General features: G+C 37.1%; 1 protein-coding gene across 8 annotated transcripts in view; it reads right to left on the reverse strand.

The window, feature by feature from the left end:
* The window catches only part of Dys (Dystrophin), a 1,830,839-nt gene that overhangs the window by 607,304 nt on the left and 1,208,514 nt on the right, over positions 1–15,021 (reverse strand). For all 8 annotated transcript variants that reach the window (XM_081729421.1, XM_081729456.1, XM_081729463.1 and 5 more), the window contains one exon: positions 7,696–7,885. In XM_081729421.1, coding sequence (XP_081585547.1) covers positions 7,696–7,885 — 190 coding nt within the window. The remainder of the gene's footprint in view (positions 1–7,695; positions 7,886–15,021) is intronic.

Here is a 15,021-nt window from a genome sequence, read left to right on the forward strand (position 1 = left end):
TTATTGTTTTCCATACATATAGTGACTTAGTTTCTTTCTTTATTTGTTCCTAATCTCTTCTCACTCATGCTCAGGCTTGGAACTGAAAGAAATAATCTAAGTATCTTAATAAACTATAAAATGTCAAACTTGATCAATGTAGGGCTGTATACCTACTTTTGGGCCACCCTGTATTTCATCCCTTCATTACAAGCTTCAGATGTAAAAAGTGGGATTTGTTACATTTTAATACTGAACTTAGGGAGTAATTTTCAACTGTTAGGGTTCAATCATGGATTTTCATGGTAAGAGAAACTTAAGAAAAATAAATATAAATATGGTCAAGTAACCAAATATATATATCCAACATATGGAATTATTTCGTATAAATTGAACACTAATATAAACCCAGGAATTTCTAGGGAAGTTTGACCCTCATATCCATTTATTTTTTCGGACTCAGCTCATCAAAGGTAGGTTCCAAATCTTCACAGTTCTCTGTGAACACTCGTTATGAAAAGAGCCGAGCGTTCATTTAGTTCACGGTGAGCACTCATTATGAGTTTTGATTCTGATACAGTTTTCGGTGAACGCTCTTTATGAGATAAGTCTAATTCCGATTCAGTTCAAGCTAAACCCTCACCATAAGATAGGTGATACTTCAATTCATAGCGAATGCTTTTCATACCCACAATCAAGCTCTGATTTAGTTCTCGATGAACACTTGTCATAGGCACGGTTCAGCTGCATTTATTCCTGGTAAATGTCCGTCATAAAAAAATATATATTTCGGTTTGTCGGTTCGTCTGGAGTTTAGCATCCCTTTTCAGGAGCGAAGCTACGAGAAGTGGACGTGGAACTTAACATGGGTTTGAATCAATTGAACTTTCACCGAGAATCGAATTCAGGTTTCCTGGACCAAATGCGCGTACGATAACCATATAACCACGAGCAGAAATGGCGTGAGTCAATCAAACTTGACTCATGACTCACTCGGACCTACTACCAACCAAAACCCACCGTCATCAACTCTGACCCATGATCTCCTCTCCATTGACTAAAGAGTTTACACTTGTAATAATCGGAGTTAAATTATCACTAATCGGAGTTTGAATTTCTACGGTCAATCGCTCAAGTTCCACTCAGTGGATCTGACCTTTACGATAGAAAATGATAAAGTGTTTGTCATGGGGCATATTACGATGTCAAATCAAGGTAAAGTAGGCCAACGTAAAGAAGAAAAAAAACTGTAAAATTCGACTGTGTCTCGAAAGCCAAGTAGTAAGTCCTATTGCTATTATTACAATTACAAATATCAATATCCAAAAGTGCTTGAAGTTCTTTTTTCACTTAGGTATACTCATTTTAGGTAGGTAAATAGAAACAAATGAAAAAGTAAGAGAAATGGAGGCCTTGAAAGTAAAATCTAGATAAATTCACCAGTGTTCAGAAGATGCTATGTACAATGCACTGACCAGAATTGGTCGGTGGATCATGGTGAGTCGGTGGGTCGCAGTTGGTCACGTCCTGTTGAGACACGACCCACTGATCCACTCCATCTCTGTCCACCAGGGAGCTCAGAGCACAGTGTTCAGAATCCAATTGAGAGGAATGACTCCTGAAGGTAGCCATTTTGAGATTTCCCAGTGTTTTCTTCAGTTGTACCAGGCAAAGCTCTTCTCAACTATCAACTATCTTGTTACTATTATAATTATATCCAGCGTAAAATAGAGTTTCGATTATATCTGAAACTTACCTAGGTATAATAAATTAACTGATATACAGAGGTATTCTCTCAAGTCAGTCTAGAGGAAAACAAGACATTTCAATCTAGCAATAGCTAAACTTTTCTGGTTTAGACGATCCGCGGCGAACTTCCGACTACTACCTCACAGCAGCCAACATGAGTATATTGACATGATCACTGTGATCCTGCAATTCATCTCGCGCATCTGGCAACCCTGAAGATAAAATATATTATTAGGCAGGTAGACGGAGGAGGATTTTTACTTCGAAAGACGGAAAAGAAGAAAAATGGGAAGAAAATATGATTTTGTTCCCTATTTTCTTCAGTCTAGTTCTCGATATTGACAACCGACCCTGAAAAGGAGGAAAAAAGAAGAAGAAGAAGCATCAATATTCCATTTTTCCCAACAATGCACGCGTGGGTGTGTCCCAAACAATATATTCTTCACCGCAACTTTGTTCACTGGCTTCATATCTGCCAACCAGGATTCTTGCGTTTTAGTTCTATTCAGGAGCAGAGCAAGAAGCAATATATATGAAAAGTTAACAACAACTATTCTGTATTCTTTTCAACCCTCAAGCAACAACAGGTATGCTTATAAATCCACCATATTGAGCCAATAACAAGAAAAAAAATTTAAAAAAGTATTTTATATTAAGAATTCTTGTTGTGTACAATGGAAAATCTAGGCAAGATCGATGTTTCAAGTCTTGTTAGTTTTTTTTTTTTTTTAACACAGACTTATCAGCAGTGATAAGAAACCTGGGAACGGACGGGAGTCGAGGTGAAAATGGGGCTTCTTAAAAAATTGGACGTACTAAGAGGAGCGTTCAAGTCAAACCAGGACTCTTAATTTTACGTGGTATAAAAAGTACGCTATAACAGGGCCAACAAGAAATGATCCTTGACGTTTCTTACTATTTGCGGAGGAACAATGCAGCCCCTACTTTGGTATTAGTGCTACCAATTACAGTCAGTCTGTCTTACACCATTAATTAAATTGCCACTATGGATGTACTGGAAAAAGCCTTGACACGTGAGTAACGGGAACGTTACTGTGAACTGTCAAGAGACCTTCTCTTGCTGGCTCGCCTATAAGCTGCAAGTACCACACGCTGTTCTATGAAACGAAGTAAGTGTGCCCTATTACTGATACTCAGCAAAGCGGAACACAAGTCTAAAAACCGGTAATCGAGAAAGCAAAGAATAGTCTCAATGCGTACAATCCGCAGCAAAAAACCTGCAACATGAGGATGTAAGTTTATTGTGAAACTACGCCTAACAGCACAGGGAATCAACATAACGTCTAAGTGGAACGAATCACGCCAGGATAAATCTCGGCCTCCTCCCGTGCACACTTATTTTGGAGCAAAAGACTTCGTCATTTCACAATGAACTTATATGCTCATGTTGCAGGTTTTTTTTCCCGCGGATTGTACATGGAACAGTGTATGGTAATGTTTCTTTTGAATGAAGACGTAAAACCCCTAATTACCTTTATAAGACATCACGCACAGCGTGGTGTTGAAATGATCAGCCCTAGTACGAGATTCGAATGGTCTAAAAGTTTCAAAGATGGTCGTACCTCTATTAGCGACGATCCTGGCTGTGGTGGTTCCAGCCCCACGTAAGTCACTCCTCTGAACATTCACCGCGTTAAATGTCTCAGCCATCGTCAAACTGTACAAAGACGGATATTTTTGTAGGATCGGCGAACACAATCAATTCATGAACATTTGCATTTTCCCAAAGTAAGCGCACAAGTACAAAGACTGCCTTAGGCTTTTAACCGGTATAGAAGAGTTTTAAGTCTGCACTTAGTTGAAGAAGCGTTTATACAGGGATCACCTCACTACACGACATAGATCCAACAGTTATGTCATGTAGGCTAAAGAAGATGGTGATAAGTGTGAATGAAATGCTGGAATGAAAAAAGTGGGAAAATTTTGAGAAAACCAATGCACTTGGTATTTGTTCATTACAAAATCTTATTGGCACGAGCTGGGATTCAACCAGGGACCCCACGCACCAGAGGCGAACGCTCCACCACTAAGCCATCATCATTATATCAAACTTCGTATATCAGGCTATCCTAGGATAGTTCAAGCGTGCTAATGTATCTTTCTACCCTGAAGTTTTTCAAGACATCAGATAAACCATGGGATACCTTATAAACCTAGCAGGGAGTTACGTTATCAAACACATGCAGTTTTAACTCCTTGAAACTTGTTCTTTTATTTTATAAATTTAAAAATCCCGGTTTGACTTGCCTCATATATACAAAAAGAATTGCATAGTGTCAGGAATTTGTCAAATCATATACATCAGAGTGTTTTATAAGTAAATTATAATAATGAAATTCATTGCTAGCCGAATGCATAGCATGTATCTGATGCATGTGGCCCCGATTTGATTCCCAACAGAGGTAAGAATATTCGATATTGTCTCCACATGGTGAGGCAATCTGGGAGGTACTATAAATATCAAGAGTTAGCGTATTCCAGTCTAAAAAGCCACTAATAATAATTGTGGAGCCTGATATGCTGACGACAGAGAATTCAACAAAGTATTTTGTAGCCTGCCAGAATGACGTTTTTTTTAAGTGTAATATATTAAATAGCTGAATTGCACAAATTTTAAAATCATAGGTATTACCTTATTAACTTTTCACTTTCTTTCTAGTTTAACATCGCACGATTATGCACCAAAGCTAAGGGAGGCAACGATAATGAGATGGATCATAATGGTGGAATGACGGAAGTACGAGGAAATGGAAGAACCCCAAGAAAACTCACGCGCACAGTACTTGTCCACTACAAAGTGCACTTGGCGGAAGCTTGGATCAAACCAGGGACCCCACGGGCTAGAGGAGAGAGCCCCACCACTGAACTTCCGGGCCCTAATTTGTTCACATTGGTATTCAATATGCAATTTACTTATTCGCCGGTTTGTTTAAGACTAGTTAATTATAACATAGCTCCTTCGTGGCTATAACGTCAGCATAGCGCCTTTAGCGCGGGAATTCCGTATTCGATTCCCGGTGAGGGTTCATGCGGTTCAGATCCCGCGTTAAACTATAGATTCATGTTTCATATAGCCTCGTTGCTCAAAGTGACGCTAAACTTCCATTTAACCCAGCAACAGACTAATAATAACATTCGCTACACACATGTTTACTAATACTCCCTCTCTCATTTAAAGAGTATTCCATTCCACGGTCACTATGGTTACAACATATAGATTTCTCTTCTTTCAGTAAAACATAACATGAAGTCATTTATTTGGTTGGTTACCTTAGAAAGAACTTGGTTAATTCGAGAACACACGCAGTCTTCAACTCACCGACACCCCACAAACTATTTGTTCTGTAATAATTAATCCTACTATCTTTACATCCCTGACAAATAATCAACTTTTTTTTTTTTTTTTTTTTTTTTATTAACTTTATGCCCGTAACTATGAGATACCCAGGGCGGTCAGCAGCCCTGTGATCAAACTCAGCTCTTTTAAGAAACTTTCAGTTGTTTGTTAAGATAAAATATAATTTTAAAAAAAATAATAAATAGATAATATATTCTTATAACGTATCTCGATGTAAGTAAATAATAACAATCCGATTAAATTAAGGGGTGGAATAGAGAACTAAATTTAAATTTTCATTTTTTTTAACTTGACTGTTTTATTATCATGACTGTTTCTACGCTTCGTTTCAGGCCCATATCCAGGGGGTCTATAGGGGGCCGGAACCCCCTAAATTTTTACTGGTCCCCCTAAAATTTTCACGGTAGGCTTGCAAATGTACTATATAATATGGTGATGAACCATAATATGTTTGGATCGGGCCCCCCTAACTTCTACCAAGCCCCCCTACATTTTTGGGCTAGCTACCAGCCTGCTTCGTTGCCAAGTCATCCAACCAGAATGGAAGAAATTAGGAATGCTTTCATTAATTTAATTGTAATCCAATCGAAAAAGAACCAATAGGAAGACTTAGGCGCAGGTGGGACCGCAGTGTTTGTAGTTTGAGGGAAATTTCCCTAATCTAGGAAAACTTCGTAGGTAAATTTAGCAAAAAGGGAAAAAGGGATTTTTCCATAAAAAGTGAAAATCAAGGGAAATTCTCGCGCTGACTGATTGATTAATACAAATGCTTTTTTTCTTTGTTCTTAAAAAAACAAAAAAAAAAACACACACACACACACAATACAATAGTGTGTGTGTGTGTTTCTGTCTGTCTAACATAGCATAATATGCACCCGTTGTTGGCTGAATATATTTGTATTTTTTAAAAGAAAAAAGTAAAGAAAAAGTTTTAAAAATGTAGTTGACACTTCATTTAATACGGTTAAATTAATCTTATTACATAATTTCTATCACAGGAATTGGACACTTAACAAACTAGGGAAAATTTGATAAGAAAAGGGAAACTTTTGTGTCAGTCAAGGGAAATCCTACCAACATTAGTGGGAGGACAGTGTTATGATGGATCTCGTACAAAGAGGAATACAACGTAGAAACTGGATCCAGCAGGCTAAAGACAGAAGCCAATGGAAAGATTTTGTGAACGCGACATTGAACCAAGGGCGCCGATCCTGGGGGCCCGGGCCCCCCAAAGCTGATGTGGGCCCCTCTATTGTATTTATGAATATACAATATTTGGCATAATTTGAATGCAATTTGTCTTAAAATCCTCATATATATACCTCCTGCATTTGAATGGGCCCCCCTAAATTTATAGAGAACTTCCCTTGCATTGAACTTCGAGTTCTAGATGCCGCAGAGTAAGTTATTGACTTGAGACTTGACAATGATTCCTGGCATCGCTGAAGTAGACATGCATTTAATATTCCTTGTTTTCAGAAATTTAAGTGCATTATCGGAAGCAGTGTTTCATTTATTGTGCTAATCTGGCTCCTCTGGTATTAGCCTTTCATTTTCTTTCATATTTTTCCCTTTTCATGGAAATCTCACAGTAAGACAGGTTTGTCTTCAGCAGAAAGATATGCATTATGTTAATTTGCATTTCGTAATCAATTTTCCATTTTTGTAAGCCGTTAAAATCACTTTCAACTGTGTCAATTGTTCAATGCATTTCAAAAGCTTTTGTTTCTACGTAGTTCATTAGGAAAGATCTTATTTCATAATATAGTAATAATATGTATGTGCTAAAAAAAAAAAAAAAAAAAAAAAAAAACTATAAATGTAAGGTAAAGTCAAGTTATCCCATTCAAAAGTTATCTCAGCCCCATTTTGTCTAAAGGTCAATTTACACACAGTGTCCGTGCACATGCTAGTTTCCTGCCATGCTCCGTGCAGCGGCCGCACCCATTCACACATACCATGCCGTGCCGCTACTACTACCTATACCATTTCCCTTGGTTCTGGTGAACTTCGTGTCGCTTCGTGTGCTCCGAAGAAAGCCAAAGGATTGCAGCCGATGAGCCACGAACGGGCTGGTTTCTCTCAAAGGCGGCCTGTCAATGCACGCCATTGGAATGGCACAGGCATGGCATGCAAACCAATGAAGGCATGCAAACCAATGAAATTTCAATGTGCAAGCCTAAAAACAAACTTCGTGGACCACGGTATGAGAACGGCATACTATGTGTGAATTAACCTTTAGTGTTCTGCCTACGGGCCTGATTAACCCTCACCCCTGTTTACACCTTCCTCTTATTAAATCATAAAGACCTTTATCACTGCAACATTTAGTACTAGAACCCTGTCAATACGATAGAAATGGTAGTAACCAATTAAGCTTTTCATTTCTAGATTAAATACAACCAGTGGCGTATGTAGAATTTCATGAACGGAGATTCATTTAGTCAATCTCACACTCTTTCAGAACAAGTTATTTTCATTTATACATCTTAATATAGTAAACGCTTATTTTTCGCATAATAAACCCCGAAACTCCCTCTTACGTACGGCACTTATACAACAATTAAAAGAGCATTTTCTTCACTTACCTTGAGCTGTTGAAGTGGTTGTCTAAGGGAGCTTTGGTCTCGTCTTCCGCCTAGCCGATCAGCCTCTGCCTCTACGCATTCCAGTGATGACTCTGCTTCGGATAGCCACGCCAGGAATTTGTCCAAGGATCTGTCAAAGTTCTGAAGGGAATTCATTGCCGAATGAAGAAGTTTTCCGCGGTTGATGATACTGTAACAGAAAAGCAAGATGATGAAAATACAATCACAAGAAGATTATTTATTATTTAAGCGTATAACTATCAGTATAAGAATATTATGTTACGTAACCATCTAATTTATATAAAAGAGATATAATATCTTAATGTAGAATGTTATACAGGAGCATAATGCTACGAACATTGATTCATTTGGAAAAATATCAACATATAGTTTTACATTTTCTATTTCTTTCTGACATTATTTTCTTCAATTATTAGGATTTGTTAGAAATCTTTTGTTAGGATCACGATAATGGATCTTATAATGCAATATTAGTACTATACACGTACGTCAGTTACTCCACATGATAACTCTTGAATGAAAGTGATTTTTAACGAACTTTAAAAATTCGTTACTGAATTCTCTATGTGAGAGTTAGAGTGTTTTTTTTTTTTTTTTTTTTGCGACTTTTTAAAATTTTGCGTCTTCCATTCGATACAGCATCAAAAACTATCTGAGAAAGTGATGGAATTTTTCGCGTCACTCTTACCGTTTCAGAGATATTAACCAAAAAAATAGCCGATTTTCGGAGATTTAAGAAGCCATATCTCGGAACCGTAAGTCATAGAGAGATCATATTGCTATTGATCAATATCTAAGAGCATGGCGAACATTTTGGTACAAACAGCAACCGCTGGCCACTGGGCACCGTTCCTCACAGATATTGACCACCAAAGTTCGAATTTCAGGAGATTTAAGGAGCCCTATCTCGGGAACTGTACGTCATATAGAGACTTTATTTTGCGAATATTTGCGAGAAAGAGAAGAAGGTGCTGATAAAAAGGTTTACTTTTACATGTAGGAACAATCACAGTTATTCTTTCCACTCTATGTCTCCATCCTTTTTAAGGTTCGTTCTCGCAATACTCTTGGAGCATTCTCAACTGTTTTTTTTTTCTAAATTCTATTTTTGCAATAGATAGTTAGAACGATTATCTCAGCCGTGTTCGTTAAGGGTCTTCACTACAGCGAAATTAAACTACCGCTAACTTTAGAGTTTTTCTGTAATATCTTCAAAATAAATAAAAAATATTCGAAAAACAGAAACGTTGTGAACTAGACAATACCATTTTGCATGTGATACCGTTATCACAACTCATCTATTTGCTTTCAATTTGCAACTGTAGAAAATTTAGCATTTTTTGCGGGTTCTGTAAATAGCGGCATACCAAAAGCAGATAGGTAAATTGTGGTAGAGGTACCATATGCAAAATCGTATTGTCTAGTTCACTATGTTTCTTCTGTTTTTCGAATATTTTTATTGGTTTTGAAGATATTACAGAAAAACTCTAAAATTAGCGGTAGTTAAATTTCGCTGTAGTGAAGACCCTTAATAAAGCCAATCTGTGAACATATTCACGGATAATGGTGACTTTGATGGTGGCTTTCATATCCCATTTTATATTATTGAAACATGTATAATTGTAAGATGTTGTAAGTTACACCTACCGCCGTTAGATGGCAGCACACATCCTCCAGCGGTTGCCATCTACCGGACGAAATTGAATCTCTCTTTACAGTCTTTAGCAGAGTTTATTAGGATCACACATTACGTTATTACGGTAGTAGGTATGTCCGCTATTCCGCACAGCAGTGATTTTTTAAAAATATGTTTTTGCAGTAGATACAGCATTGGATGCAATTACTTTGTGTAGGATTTTTTTCTGGCGTTTCCATTTTTCTTTACAAATCAAAACAATCATTTCAACAATCAAATGCAATAGGAAAACCAAAACCAGATATGGACAATATCTACTGACTTTTACTGCTCTTATGTTCTGGCAACTCTGTAAAGTAATACAGGCAAGCACTCGCGTCTCTCTTTAAACACGTCTTCACCCAATAGCATCACATCACCATAGAAATCTGGAAAACTTAACAGTTGCCACGACACGGAGAAGTAGCTCCAACAAAAAGAAACCCAAATTAAATTTTAAAAGATAAATAAAATAGTAAAAGGTCTATGAAAAATTAGAAAGTAACTCGAAGTTCAGGTGTCGTTCATCCAAAAACATTCGAATAAATCATTGCTGACGTCATAGATCAAGTATCTATATCCAATGGCAGAGTAAGAAGCGTTTGTTGGTCGGTTTGGCGTTTAATGTTCATTTTTTAACACCAAGGTTGTATGAGATGTAGATTTACAGTTTAACTAGTGGCGCATCCACAGTTCTACACCAGGGAAGTCATATAGGCAGTGGCGGTGAAGATAGTTTTCCCACCCCCGGTTTCGGAGCTTTGTTTTCACTTTGGATGCATCCTTTAAATTCTGATGTGAAGAACAAATACTACACCATAAATAATAACGAATTTGCCATTACATAATCATATTCGCAGAATCTGTCTTACATACAAAATTATTAAGCTTCAATTTGAGTTGAGTTGATTTTGAGTTTAACGTCCCTTTCAGCAACGAGGCTATATGATACGGGACTTGGGATTAACGTGGAATCCGAACTACATGAGCTCTCGCCGGAATCAAGGTTTATTTTGAATACAATATTCTACTCAGCACAACAATGAATTCAAGCTACTGTGGGAAAAAAAGCGGTCACCAACCCTGCTCAACTTATTTTTTTTATCTTAAATTTCTTCGTTGATTCTGTGAAAATCATTGGGTTTCATACTCAATAACATATATATTTATTACTAGTGTAATTTGAAACTCATGTGAAAACTAAATAATCGTGAAAAGTTCCCTAATTTTCATTTTTCTTGTACTTATTCTTCTAAAACAGACACACGACAATACTTTCATGCACTGAAATTCATTGAAATTGAAGCATGCATTTGAGTTTGATTCTTTCTAAATGCACTGAAATGCATTGAAATTGAAGCATGCATTTGAGTTTGATCATTTCTAAATGCACTGAATAGAAGCATGCATTGAGTTTGATCATTTCTAAATGCATTGACATTGAAGCATGCATTTGAGTTTGATCATTTCTAAATGCATTGAAATTGAAGCATGCATCTGAGTTTGATTTCTAAATGCATTGAAATTGAAGCATGCATTTGAGTTTGATCACTTCTAAATGCATTGAAATTGAAGCATGCATTTGAGTCTGATCATTTCTAAAGTAAATAAGTAGTTCATTAGATAATTCATTTTCAGCATCAACACACAGACCTACTGCTTAATGTAGAATCTAAATTACAAATGTTTCTACCGGGGATTGCACCATGACATTCAATACCGAGAACGTGTTTGTTAACCATATATCCACGAGAAAGCTCCAAAATATGTGTAAAGTTCCGCAAAAGTAGCGGAGACTGAATTTACTGAATTCCTTGGGAGTGGTCCCTGCCTTACACCTACTATATACGACCTGATTTTCGACTTAAATCCACGATAATTTTAACCTCCAGGCAAGTAAAAACAACACAAATTCATGTTTGTTTATTTCTTTATAATTTTAAAATTTTATTTTTCGACATTTTTCTATTCTCTCCTTACTCGTATTGTATAATTATTTGTTTAAATTACACGTGTAACACTTACATACATTCCCTGCGGCTTTGCATGCATCATTTCACAGTAACGTTTCAATGATAAATAAATTAAAAGTATAGTTTAATAATATTCATTTCTTTCCTAAATGTTTGCGGTAAAAAGTAAACATACAGTAAACATATTTCCTGTATTATTAAATACCGTAATCGTAAAGTACAATAAGAAAATATTTTTCTTCATAATACTAGCAATTTTTATATAAGCGTCGCAAACCAGCGATTCAGAAATCTACTGCGGAGCTCTCTCGCCATTGAAATAACTTTCCCCACGACAAGCAGAACAAATCCCTCCCTTCCTTCTACGTACCGTGCGACCAGCACAGGTCTTAAGAGGCAAAAAGCACTTTCAAGCAAGATATATCAATTTATCATAACGAAACCGGGGTTAAGTCCCTCGTCATATTTTCTCTTCTGCCTCCTTCCCAAAAAGGTAGAAAACGAATGGTTTTCAGTCACGAAAAACGAGTGATTACATTGTAGTTAAAGCCAACGCTTTAAAGGGTTGTTCCGTGATAGCAGCGAACGGTAGAAAAAGCCAACCTAGAACACGTGAGCACATGTCAATATCAAGCACTGTGAACTGTGACTTACGCTATATTGCAAAATATCTCATAACCACCTATCAGGAGTGCAGACCTATATTAAAGTAACTCAAATTTGTGCTCGGTCGTTCCTCATTCATACACAAGAATACGTGTTCACAATTGTTATTTGTTAAAATATTTTTATTTGTATGAATTGGAAGGCACGTGACTTTCTCATTAAATTATACAGCCGCCTCTGAGCTTAACACAGGATGAAAACCATTTGAACTCCTACTGGAAATCCAACTTGTGTCCCTCTCATAGAAAAGCTAACCACGACGGAGCACGACAAATGATCCAATTTTCTTCGTATTTGATACATTTGAAAACACATGATTCACCACAAATTGACAACTAAAACAATCGATTACTCTAGAATGCTGGGAAGAGGGAGTAGTGTCTGGGATAAAGCCACACGCAATATATTACGGAGTACATTGGCATATCTATGCTGCCTTCTATTCCGGCGGCTTTACTATTTAAGTATATATTATTCCTTATATTTGAAAACCGTACTATCTGAGGGCCATAATTTCTATTGTTCCTCAAAGTGTTTGTTTCATAGTATCTTACGTGAACCACAAAACAAAATAACGTACATTTACTGGTTATATTAGGAATTTCATATTGTGAAAAGGGCTCAGTTTTAAAGCTCGAGATAATATATGAAGTTGATTGTATTGATTTCATTTCCCAGCCAACAGAGGCGGAAGATGTAGCACAAGCACGCAAAAGACTTACAGAGTACACAAGGAAAGTTATTAGTTAATGGGTCCTGTATCCATATCATAACGCTCCATATAAAGCAAGGGGTTTCCTCGTTCATCATAGTGAGAGAGTTGTGGTATCGCAACACGCAGATATTCTTCCCTTGAGAATTCTCCATACACATATGAAACAATTAGTATTATTTCCATTATTTTCGTCAGTTTTTCGTACTTTTGAGTGTTGATTGGTTTCATACCCCCTATATAGCGAATAATTTACATTTGGATATCTGTTCGTCCAGTGGCGTTTACAGAATTGTAACAACGAATGGTTTCAAGCCAATAAGTAGATATCATTTCAGTGATTTTGTATGCATATCTTAATATCATTATTATCGGTATTCTGCCAGTATTGGCAGGTCACTTGCCGCAACTGAAAAGTTACCATGTTCCAGTCTTCCGCTAACCTCTTTGTCTTCACGTAAGAATTTTCTGTTTTGATATCGTCCATTAATTGTAGTCTCCTTCGCCCTCTCCCTCTCTTTCGTGACACCATGCCCTCTAGCACGTCCCTCATGATACAGTTCCTTCTTAGCCAATGTCAAAATCAGTTTGTCTTCCTCTTCTTAATAATGTCTAAAACTGTTCCTTTCTCCCCTACCATTTCTAAGATCCTCTCATTCGTTTTCCGTTCCACTCAGCTAATTCTCTCTCCATTCTTCTGCACATCCACATTTCGAAAGCTTCAAACCGTTTTTAATAATTTTGGGTAAAGTACATGTTTCTCACCCATCCAGAAGAATACTCCACACGAAGTATTTTATTAGTCTTTTTCTCAACTCTTTATTCAAAGTACAACAAAACAGACTTTTTCTTCCTCCTAAAAGGTTTCTTTCGCCATTCCTATCCTTGCTTTTATTTCACGTTCATGCTTCATATCATCACTAATACTACTAGCCAGGTATCGAAAACAAGTTACCTGTTCTATTTTCTGCTCTCCTACTTCTATCTTCATATAGTAAATGTGAATGAATGCCTTCATATTATCTTATTAAAGACGAGTTAAAACCCATTTGGGTAAGCCATTGTGTCCGTCTCAATGTAAGCACACTTGTCATATCGTTCAACGTGCCCAAACCAAATTTTAAACTTGAAGTTTTTGGTGCTTCAAGTTTCGCCTATTCAAGATTCGCCTTATAATTATAACTTCTAGCTACGCAAACATCAATCAAAGCGATAGCACAAGAGTTAATTTTCTTATTAGGCTAAAGTTGATTTTTGTAAAAGTTGGCATAGCTCGTTTACGTTGGTTGTACTGCACCTCATTAATAGACAGCATTTCCTCTTGAAACTATTTTCGCACCCTTATTAAATAGTCCAATACGTAGGGGAAAATTTTGAGAAACCCAGCAAAAATTAAGTAGCTTAATGAAACTTGCAGGATAGTTTCCTTTCATCACGCACAATGATATCCTAAAAGTCTCCCGAACACTCCCCTTGAGCCTCATCCAATATGGCCGCCCAGGCCCGTATCCAGGGGGGTCTAGCGCCCCCCCCTAAATTTTGGCTTCTCCCTAAAATGTTCACGGTAGGCTGGCAAATGAACTATAATATGGTTGGAACGGGGCTCCCCTAACTTCAGCCAGCCCCCCCCCCCTACATTTTTGGGCTAGCTACAGACCTCTGGCCGCCATATCCAATTTGGCCGCCACCGTCTACAGAATAAGCATGTTTCCCTTGATTTCTTACTTTAGGTTCAATTCTACGGTTCTGGAACTTACAACAACACATTTTGTAAATAAAATTTCCTTTCTTTGATATATAATTCATCTCTGTAGGTCAGGTAGATATAAAGTTACAAATGATAGAGCAGGCTTGTATCACTTAATCTTGTACCTGTGTTTCTTTCAAGCGTATTTTTTTCGATTTCCTTGTTTCTTTATACATATAATACCCACGTAAGTAAAAGAAATTAAAGAAAAGATGTTAACCCTCGCACTATCTAGGTATTTTTTGTAACGCAGACTATCTAGTGTGGGGCTGGGTCATTTAGTACCCAAATATTGAGATTAAATAATCTCACAAGAGAAACAGAAACTCTCACCTAAATCTACAGAGATTGAAGTGAACAGTACAAAGGATAAGACTTAACAACTATTTATTATACTGCCATCTAGAAGAGACACATCTAAATGTCAGCCACATCTCCTACCAATGCGGGGACTTTTTACCCACCAACTTAAAATAGCAAATTTTGGAAACACACTAACATGAAACTCTCAGAATGAACAGTACATGGGATA

Source organism: Thermobia domestica, chromosome 1, assembly GCF_964235325.1.
Source record: "Thermobia domestica chromosome 1, izTheDome1.hap1.1, whole genome shotgun sequence".
Lineage (NCBI taxonomy): Eukaryota > Metazoa > Arthropoda > Insecta > Zygentoma > Lepismatidae > Thermobia > Thermobia domestica.